Source organism: Protomyctophum parallelum (assembly GCF_964188405.1).
Source record: "Protomyctophum parallelum genome assembly, chromosome: 11".
Taxonomy (NCBI): Eukaryota; Metazoa; Chordata; class Actinopteri; order Myctophiformes; family Myctophidae; genus Protomyctophum; species Protomyctophum parallelum.
In genome coordinates, this window is record NC_139707.1 from 6,893,697 (window position 1) to 6,907,621 (window position 13,925).

General features: G+C 46.0%; 1 protein-coding gene across 1 annotated transcript in view; it reads left to right on the top strand.

Annotated features, from left to right (window-relative positions):
• Window positions 1-5,839: 5,839 nt before the first annotated feature.
• Window positions 5,840-13,925, top strand: part of LOC310866494 (mannosyl-oligosaccharide 1,2-alpha-mannosidase IB-like) — a gene marked incomplete at its 3' end in the record, with an annotated part of 131,764 nt that continues 123,678 nt past the window's right edge. The window contains exons 1-3 of the mRNA XM_083776126.1: window positions 5,840-6,267; window positions 8,715-8,764; window positions 9,845-10,446. Of these exons, the coding sequence (XP_083632252.1) occupies window positions 10,124-10,446 (323 nt within the window). The 5' untranslated portion in view covers window positions 5,840-6,267; window positions 8,715-8,764; window positions 9,845-10,123. The remainder of the gene's footprint in view (window positions 6,268-8,714; window positions 8,765-9,844; window positions 10,447-13,925) is intronic.

The window sequence follows — 13,925 nt, forward strand, 5'->3', positions numbered from 1 at the left end:
TTACACACCGTCGTGTCGAAGATAGCAGTTCGACAACCTGACATCTGAGACGTGGTGTGAGCTTGTAAATTGGCTGCCTTGTAGTTCTTTTCGACACATGGCACTGTTGTACAACAAAGAATAAATCACGTTGATGTGATAAATGGAACATTTAATCCCTTTCTTCCCCGCCCTTGTCTAAGCGTGCTAGACTAGAGCATTCCTCCATTGCTCTATAATGCTGCCTCCTTCTCAACTTTCCTGCAGTCTGCCTCCAGTAAGTAGCCTAAACAATGAGGTAGAAATGGACTCTCAACTCCCCATTATCCTTTTTTAAAGATAATAAACATGATCCGATGGAATACTTTAGAAAGCTCCTACTTGGTAGTTCTAAGCAGCAGGAAAGTGGGTGAATAAATCGTGGTCATCTGCACTTAAGAGGTAGCAATTTGTGGCTCAGCCAAAGTTTGTGGCCCACTACCAAGTTGCACCGCATAAAAGCCAACGCTTCTGGCAGCACATGCATTCAGTCTGTCTGGCTGACAATGGTACTGTAAACCATGCCAACAGGGTGCATAACCGACCCGTGCCTTAGCCAAACCCAACTGGTGGGAGGGCTTAATGATGTACATTATTCAACTATTGGTTTTGGGCCCTGTGGTGGGAGCGCACTCTTGAGAGATAACACAAAATGCATGTCCGTATAATTACCGCCAGTTGAGAAGAGACAACAATACAGTACATCTCTACAAACCAGTAGTCATCAACATGTTCGTAAACAGACATACTGTACGTGTCTAACGGTCCGTGGCAAATAATTGGTCTTGTCTGTGGCAAATGTTTGATTTTATTTTTAACAACCATTATAATGTTCTTATTTTGATCATAAGGCCCAGTTGGTCCAACAAATGACAACCCACTTCAAACCCTAACGCCTAACCTAACCATAACTGCAAGCACGGGAGCAGACACTAGTCCGACATGCAGGTTTTCTCCAGAACATGTATGACACTGATTTGCTACGACACTATGGCATATTAGGAGTCCAACTATAGCACTAGTGACTCGCAAAAGTTTTATTTGCAAAGACCCCCTTAAAGTGAAATAAAAATATGTTTTTCAAACTTTTAGACCACATCCGTGGTCATCATATGGGTATACTGTTCTCCCTTCTGGCTCCAAAACTATGGAATGCACTTCCCGTCACAGTCAGAACTGCAGCCTCACTCCCAATCTTCCGCCGTAGTCTGAAAACCCACCTCTTCAGACTCCACCATGGTCCGTAGCACTTGCCCTAGCCTAGCCCCTTAGATAGCATTTTATGTCGACTTAGATAGTATTTTAGACAGACTTATAGCTCGTTACGTAGACAGCACTAGAATTGCATTTTCTGTAGTCATAGCACTTTATAGTACACATGTATATTGTATAACATATAATATAGTATGTATAGTTGACATAGATACTCCACTGTTACGTTCTTAGCTTATACACGATTCATGATAACTACTTTTTTATATATGTGATGTATGACATGCTTTGTTTTTGCTTAAATGTAAGTCGCTCTGGATCAAGAGCGTCTGCTAAATGCCTAAATTGTAAATTGAATACTGTACCTAACAATGGATGCCAAAAAAATTGAATGGATTTTCTTTGTATTTTTATATATATACCAGATTGGCCAGATATAACCTTGTAAATCTCATCCTATTACTGTTAACTGGGGTGGCAGTGGCACAGGAGGTAGAGCGGCCGCACTTGGAATCCGAAGGTTCCAGGTAAATTTCCTGGCTCCATCTAGCTAAGTGACAAAGTGTCCTTGAGCAAGACTCTGAACCCCTAACTGCTCCCGATGAGCAGGTTAGTGCCTTGCATGGTTTCCTTTCCTCTGCCATCGGTGTGCAAATGTGAAGTACATTGTAATGTAACGCGCTTTGGATAAAAGTCCATTTACCGTTTAACTTGTGTAGCCCTGGCTCTAATGGCATTGCTATGCTGTTGTCCCGTGATGAAATTGTCACTGGAGCTGTATCCTAATTCTGATTACAGTTCCACTGCAATGGAAACACAATGATAACTGTTCACGTAACGGAGCGGTACAGGCTTATTGGCCTCAAACCTTCAAACCGATTAACTACAATCCTTCACTTGGAGGTTGCAGGGCAGGAGATCAGGCAAATTCTTGGTCCCAGAGTTTGATATTTTCCGGGGTAAGAGGGGAAGGTGCTGCACCACAGAGATGAAAAGCTCCAGCCAAAGTGAAGTGACACCTGTCTCGTTTTCGGCGGCGGCTACAGTACCGAAAGGGATAGGCACAGAGCAGAGCACTCATTGGCATGGACTCATGGGCAAACTTATGGGAGTGTAGTAGTCCCAAGACAAAGAAAAGAGTGTACAAGCCAAGGAACTAATTTGATGAATTGCGCCCTTCCTGGCAGCAGAGCGGTCTCTGCATTTGATAAAGGAGAGTGCATTTTAAAAGATGATTAATTTTATGTTGTGTCCATTTATAATGCATAGGTCCATGCTGGGTAGGGGACAGGGCAGTTGGGTACATGTGCCAAAAGATGACTAAGGCCTCGACTGAAATTCTCTGGTAATGTTTCTGACGCCTCTAACTCCTGGCAGTTCATCTCTCAGGACAGATCCCTAATTATCACCCAGCGCATTATAGTCCCTAAGCCTAGTAGGGACACCCTCCTTTCGAGTATACATGTCCAGGGTACACCCCCTGAACAGTTACCCTGTGCGTGCGTGTGTGCGTGCGTGCGTGCGTGCGAGAGAGAGATAGAGGAGGGGGGCATATAATGTTACAGTCTTTCCTTTTGTTGTCCCTCCTCCATCAGGGTGTCACATTCCTTGTCAATGTCAGTAGCTGCTCTCTTAACATTCCATGACATGCTTCTCAAGGCTTATTAATAGGGATATCATTCTACTCTACCTACATTTCTCTATAGTGAATGGTTTTTAGCAACTCTTTTCATGCATTATTTAAAATGCATTTGAGCCACAGACATTTAGCCTCTCAGAACCAAAACTAAAGAATATTTTGTTGGATAAGATTTTGTCCACAATTCCATGCTGTATTGATGTTGGTACCATAGGAGAGATAACACAACAGGTAAATGTTTATCAAAATAACAATTCTTCTTCTACATTCTCTAATTGTGTAGACTTAAAGATTAAAGATCTGTATAGGTCTGTTGTATTTTTGTCTCTAATATCTTATGTACTGGCAAAATGAATTAGCTTATTAGGCGTGAGGAACTGTCGTCCTGAAATCGTCTGTCAGTCAGTCAGACAGTCAGACAGACAGGTTTTTTGTGTTTCCTTATGATTATGTAAGTCTGAAGTAAGCTTACTCACTACTATTATAAATTAATAGGCCTACTGTATATGGCATAAAAATGGCACTTCAACCTTTGATTGCATTACATTTTCTTTCTTTGTTGTTGGTGCTGAATTTTACCCCCCCAACTTTCACTTTCGTCTTTTTGGTAAAGTTATACAATGCTATAATGTCTAGATCTGCTGTGAGGTTTACCCGCCTATACTCTGGCAGGAACATCCTGTCTGTAAAACATTATGATTGGGTTTCATCAGCGTAGGCTGTATTTGTTATACAGCAATGTTCTTCATTTTGTCCCGTGTGCTCACACTGATATCTGCTTGATTGGACTGGGTAGATGCTGTGTGACTACGGTCGGTCACTGCCTTTTTTTGTGTGTGTGACACAGCCTTGTGACTTGAGTGTTTTCTGATTAATAAAACAGACTCTGAATTGTCGACAGATTCTTTCTCTTTGACTACTTCTTCATCAGGCTGCTCGCAACACAGACCACTGGTCAGAAACTTCACATGCTGTATTGATCTGATACCATTAGGAGAGATAACAGGCAAATGTTGATCAAAGTAACAATTTTCTACATTCTCTAATTGTATAGACTTAAGTGATGCAGATTTGTAACCATAATTTAACTCTTCCATCCATCCATCTTCAACCGCTTATCCGTAGTCGGGTCGGGTCGCGGGGGCAACAGCTCCACCAGAGTGCTCCAGACTTCCCTCTCCAGAGCAATATTAGTGACTTCCTCCTGGGGGATTCTGAGATGTTCCAAGGCCAGTGAGTCGATGTGTTTCCTCCAACTGCGCCTTGGTCCGCCCCAGGGTCTCCTCCCAGTGGGACGTGCTTCGAGGTACGTCCGAGAGGCATCCTAACCAGATGCCCGAACCACCTCAGCTGGCTCCTTTCCAGGCGAAGAAGCAGCGGCTCTACTCCGAGTCTCTCTCGTGTGACTGAACTTCTCACCCTATCTTCAAGGGAGATGCCAGCCACCCGTCGAAGAAAACTCATTTCGGCCGCTTGATTTAACTTTTTTTATTTAACTCTTGAGAGCGTAAAATGAAACAAATGGACCTGTATGGGTCCAGTTGGTTTCATTTTATGCTCTCAAGAGCCATACCAACTCTCCATCATTTACCTGGGGACCACCTGGGTCTGGAACCCCCTCATGGACCACTGGCGGTCCCCGGACCACTGGTTGAAAACTGCTTTATGTTTAGGGTTTAAGTTCTTTAGGGTTTAGGGTTTAACTGCTTTAGGGTTTAAGGTTTAAGTTCAGGGTCTTCAACAGAGGACAGGACCGCTAGAGCATGGGTTCTCAAAGTTCTTTGGCCCAGGTTGGTACCCCTTGGAGGGAAGACACTTTTCCAAGTAGGCTATACCCCCTCATCCTCGCAACACCGATAAGTATATACTTACAACCTTAGATGCCATTGAAACTATTTGTATTAAAACTGTTAAATACAGTCAGACCCATTTCATAGTGATGAACAGAAACCACTAGCCCTATGTATGCCAAGGGGCCACCGCCGGTCCAGCGGCCTGAGTGACAAATTTCATAACGCACGCACGCACACACACACACACACACACACACACACACACACACACACACACGCACGCACGCACGCACGCACGCACGCACGCACGCACGCACGCACACACACACACACACACACACACACACACACACACACACACACACACACACACACACACACACACACACACACACACACACACACACACACACACACACACACACACACACACACACACACACACACACACACACACACACACACACACACACCATAATTCACTACCCCCCCCCCCCCCCCCCAAAAAAAAGATAATAATAATAAAAAACATTTTAGGGCCAGGTATTTTTGTGATAGGATATTTATAGGCTATTTAGCAAAAAAATAATAATAGCAGATCTACAATCTCACTTGGGTTATTTTCGGCCAATAAGTGGTTTAGGTGTAGTGTGACTGTGGACTGTGGATGGCCATAAACGGCCATACGATAAAACGTAGAAGGAACCTGTGTAGTGTACCCCATGATCCCCATCCCTGTAGAAGAAAAAAAAAATCATTTTTTCGGTTCGGAGGAGGAGGAGGAGAGGGGGGCTGGGGGGGGGGGGGGGGGGGGATTGTCAGCCCGTCCCTAGCCTGACCTAAGCAGAGACATTTCTGGTCTAGAGGGGCGGGTCGCGCCTCAGAAATGCGCGCACCCTGATTGGATCTCATCGATCTGTCCGTCACCCCCGGCCCCTCCTCTCCCCCCTAGTGCAGCGCTACGTCACATCATTTAGAGCGACGCCCACCCGGAAGGGTTGACTCCCACTTTTAGACTGGTTCAGCCCACGGCTTTTTCCAGGCTTTCATCTTTCGCGCAGACTAAATGAAAGCCTGGGTATCGAGGCTAGCCCGTCCCTAACATCATGACATCACGGCCAAGGCTGTGTAGTTGAGCCTGGAACGTCGAGGAGGAGAGGAGGGAGAACTGACTGACTGACTGAGCAGCCAAACCCAACCAACCAACAACCAGCCAACCAACCAACCGTCGTTGCAGCCCAGCAGGCGAGCGAGCAGCATAGGAGGCGGCCACACATCCAACAACACAGCGCTATGTTGTTGTAAGGAGGCTGTAGCCAGCCAGCCAGCCAGCACGGACCCACCCGAGCAGAGCACCGCACTAGGAGCTAGCTGCTGCTGCCCGGGTTATGAAAGCGTAGCCGCCCGCCGGGATACAGGGTCCGTCCGTGGAGACATGAGGAGGAGGAGGACGTTGTTCGCTGCCTACAACAACGTCTGCTGCTTCTTCTTCTTCTTCTTCACAAACGCCACGGATAATAATAATAATAATAATAAGGAGGAGGCTTTTTCGTGTCTCTGGAGGAGAGGATTCATCGATTGTGTCCGTTAAGAAGAGTAAATGAGGTGATGCATGCAGCAGAGCCGCTCACACACACACCACCACTACATTGCATTACTTACACCGCCTCTATCGGCACCACAAACACCACAGATAATAACCCAGGAGAAGCTAACGTATTGCTGCGTTATTATAGCACACACGTCGCACACCCAGGCAGACACACTGCTAGCGAATTATACAATATACACGTCTTAATGCGACACTCCCCCCGGGCGGGGGGGGGGAAACAATTCAGTGAGTAAACAAGGAGTGTCTGAATTCCGGGTTGTTTTTTTTTAATGTCCTTTTGTGCACCGTATTGGCTTTGTGTTGTCAGTTTAATGGCCGTTAGCAGCGAGGGGACAGACCCGTATCGTTCGCTCGCCTATACCCTGCTGCTGCTGCTAGCTAACACACTAGCCTAAGATGTAGAGTGTAGACTCTCGCATGGATGTATTTAATCGATTCTGACATTTTGTCACAATCGATAAAATGCATCTACGATAATCTCTAAATCTTAAATCTAAGCTAAATTAACACGTTTCGCTCGTCGACGACGGTCTCGCCAGGCAGGCAGGCAGGCGAAGGAGCGAAGGAGCGAAGCGAACGGGGGAATGAAGCCGCGTTTAGTTAGCTGCTCGCCGGGTGTCGCGTGCCGAACACGCCAGTGACTGCATGGTGACTGGTTGTCAAACCTTTTCGTGCCCATTAAGGAGGAGAACCCCCCCCCCCCCCGCCAGCCCATCTGAAAATGTTTTGTACCAGTGGAGTGAGGGGACCCCCCTCCCTCCCCCAGAAGAAAAGATTTGTATTAAAAAATAAAACATCTAAAATATATCCCCCCGTCCTCCTCCCCCAAATATTCAAAAATAGCAGATTTACAAGCTCGCAGCTGTGTCTGTATTTTCTTTTTAAGGTAATAACACATTTAGCTGGGGAGTGGGACCCCCCCCCCTGGAACCCTACCCCTCCATTCTCCATGGGTCGACCCCACTTTGAGGTCCTGTTTTCGGCGTGCGACAAAAGTGCCCAAAAAAGTAGGCTACAGCTTTAGGTCCTATAGCTAAGTCAGCCGCTTGGAGGAGGCAGGTGAACTTGGCATTCAGTCAGCGACAGACGACACTACGATACGTTGACACTTCTGTCGTCGCTTCGCTCTCAACAAAAATAATGATGTGTAGACTTACTGTACCAGTATACGATACTATAATGTGCGGGTGCGTCACACCAACACTGCCCTCCCTAGGCTGTTAAAGCTGGAAATAACGTCATTTTTTTTGTTGTAAAATTGAGCGACACGGTAGGTCGCGCGATCGAGGATGTCTCTTAATTGTTGTTGTGCCAAAAAATAACAGATCTACAAGCTATTAAACAGCGCGTTTTTTTATTTCATTACTACAGTTTGCATCATGGACGAGCACAGGGAAGTTACGTATACAAGGTCTGCTAAAAGGAGGACTCCAAGAAAGCCTATTGGCTTCATGGCTTGTTTCCATTGGGGTCGCGATGCATCCTTAGTTAGCTTGTTGTCATTTTGTGCACAATTCAAATTTCAATTCAATTTCACAAGCAAGCGACACATCAGCACATGGGCCCGGTGGATGGACGGCAAGTCGGCAACTAGACAAAAATAAAGAGGCCTGTGTTGTTGGGTGGTTGATCGATGTTTAATACAATAATACTTAATCTGGTTATACATTAACAGGCCATGTATAGTTGTATACATGACATCATCATAACATTTTCAAATGTGTTTTCAAAATGTATACACAGCAGCATTTTTCTTTTCTTTTCTTGAGGGCGAATCACATGTTGTGATGTCTGTACTCTGTATGCCTTGGCACTAGTAACAGCATGCTAATTAGATTATTATTAATTAATTACTAAATAGACTGCCTAGAATAGTGGTTTTCAACCAGTGGTCTGGGGACCACCAGTGGTCCTTGAGAGGGTTCCAGGTGGTCCCCGGTTAAATGATAAGAGTTGGTAACCAAATGGACCCTTATTAGATCTTTAACTATTGAGAGCGTAAAATGAAACCAAATAGTTCTTTACTGGTCCATTTGGTTTCATTTTACGCTCTCACGAGTTAAATGTATTGTTAAACATCTGCATTTCTTAATTTACAAGAAGTCTACACAATTAGAGAATGTAGAAGAATTGTTATTTTTGATCAACGTTTGCCCGTTATCTCTCCCATGGTACCAACGTCAATTTCGACATGGACAACGCAATATTCTATAGTTTTGGGTCTAAAGGCTGCAATCTAATCAAAATTGGTGGTCCGTGGCTCAAATGCCAAATATATAATGGGCCTTGATATGAAAAGGGTTGAAAATCACTGGGCTAGAATGAATTGTAATAACCGAAATACAGGTCGGTGAGTCAGTGCATGCCTAGTGTAGTGTGTTCAGCTCGGGTCTCCTTGGCAGCTTTCACTAAGGCTGGCTGTGTGTGATTTGTCTTCCAGTCCAATCCGATGCAGCCTAAAGGATGGCATTGAATAACAGGATTTGCTCGGTAGGTGGATTTTCCTCGCTCCTCTCGGTCTATCCGTTGATAATCTTTTGTTTAGCGTATATCAAATATGTCCAAGCCTGACAACATCTGTGCCGGTACAGTACAGTAGACATTTGTGGCCTCATCCGTCAGCCGGTTATCTCAGTGTAATGATGGCTGACTACCAGGAACTGTTGCCACATTATGATTCTGTCAACCAAATAGAAAATGATCTACACTTTGTTTGTTTTGTTATTATGGATGATTGGATTTCCTTCTGAAAGATAGTGTGTTTCACTTCAATTTGCTGTGGTGCAATGCGAGGATATAACATTTTGTTTTTAACACTTAAGTTACAATAATTTGGTTATCATTGAATACGTGGTTACATTCAGTACTGGTAGATGTTACTGTCCAGTGTCCACATTTGAATGGTGTACATTTTTCGCCCTTACGTGTCGTTGAGTTTTGACTAGGTATCATGTGTGATATTATTTAAGCACATGCAATCTAGCAGACCTGGACATTCGGAAGCTGTAGTAGAGCGCTAAATAGCAGATCTACAAGCTCACAAATGCAGGGGGTCTAGGCTAGTACACTGGGGGACTTACTTACTGGGGTACATAGGGTTTAAATCTGGGGTCTTCAACGGGGGTCCAGGACCACCAGGGCCTCCTAGTTACTGCATGGATGCTGCCAAATCATTTTGTGATAGGAATATTTTAAAATGAGCAGGCTAAGTAGTAAGTACTGAGCCAAACAAAGTTTACTATGGTAAATATTGACAGTTTAAGTGCTTAAAAATATCTGAAGATGGACTAACATGGATTAACATGAATCCAAAATACACTGACAGTGCTGTCAAACAAGTCTATGAAACTATATGAAATCTATGAAAATGTTTGCAACACAATTGTATACAATATGGGGGGGGGGATCCCTGCTTCATCTCTGCTTCATCTCTCTCAGCTAATGGGTCCTTGGCCTGAAAAACATTGAAGACATCCCCTGGTTTAAGTGGTTGATTGGCGTGTGTGTGTGTGTGTGTGCACCTCAATGCTTCATCAACTGATCAACACCTGATATGTTGTTCCCTTTCAGTATCGACATGACCAGTTCCACCAAGGCAGCCCGTCGCTTCTTCACTGAGGGGCTTCAGCAACTCGTCTCTGTCGATTCTGGACTCACTGTTGCCGTGATGAGATAATAGGAGTGGCCACGGAGGGTGCGTTGCATGTTGCTGCTACAAGAGGACCCGTGGCGCTTGTAGATCCACTCCCCCCCCACCCCCACCCCCTCCTCCCTCCCTCCCACCTCCCCTAGTCTCTCCCCCCCCCCCCCCCCCCCGACCAGAGTTGACTTTTTAACGGCGGCGAAGCCATGACGACGCCGGCCCTGCTGCCGCTGTCGGGCCGCCGGATCCCCACGCTGTCCCCGGGCGGCGCCTCGTCCTTCCCGCACCACAGGGCCACGCTGAGGCTCTCCGAGAAGTTCATCCTCCTCCTCATCCTCAGTGCCTTCATCACCCTGTGCTTCGGGGCCTTCTTCTTCCTGCCGGACAGCTCCAAGCACAAGCGCTTCGACCTGGGCCTGGAGGACGTGCTCATACCCCACATCGACCCCCCCAAGGGGGGCAAGCACGCGGCGGGCGGAGGCCCCGTGGTCATACACGGACAGGGGGCCCACTACGAGCACAGACACAGGTACAGTACGTTGAAATGGCTGTTGTTGACATGTTTTGTTTTTTAAGTGGTGCAACCACTTCTACATCCAGCAAACAATGTCCGTGTACCTGTGTACCTGTTTGTGATGTACCTGTGTGAGCACGAGTGGTGTGCGCATGCGTGAAATTGGAACGAGAGAAGTATGTGACATGGCTGCCACCTGCTGGACGCAAACGATACAGAGAAGAAATTGGAACGATACAGAGAAGAAATTGGAATGATACAAATTGGAACGATACAGAGAACCAATAGACGGGAGTTGCACCACTTGGTTCACACTGGTGTGATTTTTTCAATACATTTTTGGGGCTTTTTTGCCTATATTGATAGATCACAGTAGGTAGACGGGAAACGGGGAGAGAGATGGGGTGGGGGGGGGAGACACATAGCAAAGATCGTCGTGATCGGGACTCGAACCTGCGACACACTGTCATGCTGGATTGCCAGGGACTGCTAAGCCCAGCCCAGGCCGTGTGTTGACATAATTGATCTGACATAAAACCTCCCAGTCGAATTGAAAAAAAGAGGAAGTGCTGCGTGGTCTGTATTAATCGCAATTGGAGAGGGTTCAATCATGGTATCCATCCATCCATCGTCAATCGCTTATCCATAGTCGGGTCGTGGCGGCAACAGCTCCACCAGAGAGCTCCAGACTTCCCTCTCCAGAGCAACATTAGTAACTTCGATCTTGGGGAATCCGGAGGCATTCCAAAGCCAGTCAGTCGATGACTCAATGTAATCCCTCCATCTCATCCATCCTTGGTCTGGGAGGACCCAATAGTAGATTCAATAGTAAGTAGGTAAACATATTTTAGTTCCTTCCCTTTTTTTTTTTTTTTTTTATATTTTTTTGCGGCTTACGCCTTTTTATTGATTTTTTTGAAGGGACAGACAGTAGGCTGACAGGAAACGGGAGAGAGATGGGGGGATGACATGCAGTAAAGGCCGTGTCGGGTCCGGGAGTCGAACCCGCGGCACACTGCGACTGGATTACCAGTCCGGTGCCCAGACCGTTACGCTACGGCCTGGGCCTAGTTCCTTCCCTTGTACTGTAGTAGTGAGTTGAGCAAGTGTGAGTCAAATTTCAAGGCACTCTCTGCTCAGTTGAGTTTTAAAAAGCCTTAGGCTCTAGAGCCGAAACATGTTGTTCATTTACCTCATAAATCATCCCAGTGTTTGATTTCCAGAAATGGTGGCTCACTCACTTTCGCTGGGAGAGCCGTGGTTTGGCTTTTCTTCGGGAGAGCTGTAATTTGGCTTTGTTTATTTTGCCATCATAATTCCCTGTGTTGTCATGCTGCTGTGGAGTACGAAAGTGGCTTCTGAAAATGTCATTGAGATGGGTTAGCCTTAGCAGTGGGTTGAAATGATAAAGTACTCAACTATTGATCCGTCATCACACACACACACACACACACACACACACACACACACACACACACACACACACACACACACAAGGAAATTCTCACTTGCTTTTCTGGTCCACTGCCCAGGTTTATGCATGACATTCACGTGTGTGTGGGTATTGTTCCTCGCAGGCCACTTATACAGGTCTCCTGACACACATCGATTGTTCTGTAGCCATGTGGAAAACACCCCGAGGCTGTGGGATGGATGTTGATAGCCTGTGAAACGGTCTAGATCCACGTATACTCCACATAATGGTTTCCTCATTTCTCCTCGTCAGCACCAGCACTTTTCTTTTGTACCCTGTTGTTCTCACCTGAGACTTACAGGTATCAGGGCGGTTTCATTGTTGCATGACGGGGAAGTAGTCACCTTGGACACGGTGTCCCATGTTGTCCCAATAGGTTGATGAACCAGATTCGACAGGGCTGGGCAACTTTGAAGTTGGAGAGGGCCACTATAGTTCCACACTCATTACATTGCATATACTTTCGTAGCAAAAATAGCCGCTCTGCAAGCTCAAAATGCATCGACGCATTTTGAGCTTGTAGATCTGCTATTTTTGCATTTTTTTCAAATTGAAATCCAAAGCTTTTGCAGTCAAATTTGGGTGTCACACTGTTTAATAATTTGACAATATTGTAGTTCCAAGGCTGCAGGAGATTTAGTAGACAGGCTAGTATAGCACTCGTTGGCATATGTGGAAGCCCCTGATTTCCTTTTGCTGCCTCGCTTGGTCTCTCTGTTTTTGCTGCATCTTTCTCTTTTTTTTCATTGTCTCTTTTTATTAAATCTCTCTTTCTCCCCATTTCTGTTAAATGATCTCTACACAGTCCGGTCATAATGCTAGCATCAAGCCCAGCAGGCACATTGCTATGTTCTCTGTGTATATATAATTAACCCATTCTGACCTGAGATCAGATTCATACGAGGTTTCCGCCGGACACACACTGGTCTGATGAACCCATTCTGACCTGAGATCAGATTCTAAAAATGTCAGTCGTTCTTCGATTTTTCAAAAAATAGCAGACCTACAAGCTCGTATCGCGCCACTCGGTGGCGCGATATGAGCTTGTAGATCTGCTATTTTTCAATAGCTAAAGCACGACATGATGCGAACACCAAAATGGGTGCCCGGCCAGAATGGGTTAAAGGATATACTGTATGATTTAATTCAGCTTTGCCTTACGGCGTACTGCACAAATGAAAGAAAGACATTGTGGAATTATTGACTGTCGTAGCAGCCACAGTTGTACAGTTTAATCAACTTACTGTACATGCTTGGAAGTGGTCGTTACTTACAGAATGGTGGACTAGGTGTTAAAAGCCTTTCGCTGCCTGTTGTGTAGCAAGAGACTGTTGAGTGTTTTGCCACTCTAGTCCCCCGTGGGGGGGCGTTTCATTTTCATTTCCCCGCTTGTCACGAAAAGCTTTGGGACGGCCACCTGCTCAAAATAACTAATTTACTGTACTTTGGTAACTGAGAAGGAAGGCTAGCATGGCATGAAGCTATAGCGTGGTCCTGTATGTCATCACCAGGACTGAGGCAGCCCCTCTGACGGAAGAAGGCCGGATTGGCTTTCTGGAGGTAGCTGTTCAAAGGATGAAAGGAGTAGACGTGGCTAGGCGAAGTGACAGCGCCCTCCTCCCTTTTGTAGAGTCGCTAGTTTGCATTAACGGGCCCTAGTGGGAATGTGGGATTGAACTGCCCAGAGGCTACAACGAATCGAAAAACAATCGAAATCACGTAACTGATTGCCGCAGTTTGTAAACTGCAAGAGGCTGCATTTTTGCCGGAACTAATTGCGAACGCAGTGATTGCGAACGCAGTGATTGCGAAGCAGTGAGCACTAACTATGAGACCCTGCAGATCGTGTCTGTCTGTCTGTGTGTGTGTCTGTCTGTCCCACTGTGACACCACCCGCCCGCCACCAGAGGGCGCAGCTGTAGCGCACACACACACACACACACACACACACACACACACACACACACACACACACACACACACACACACACACACACACACACACACACACACACACACA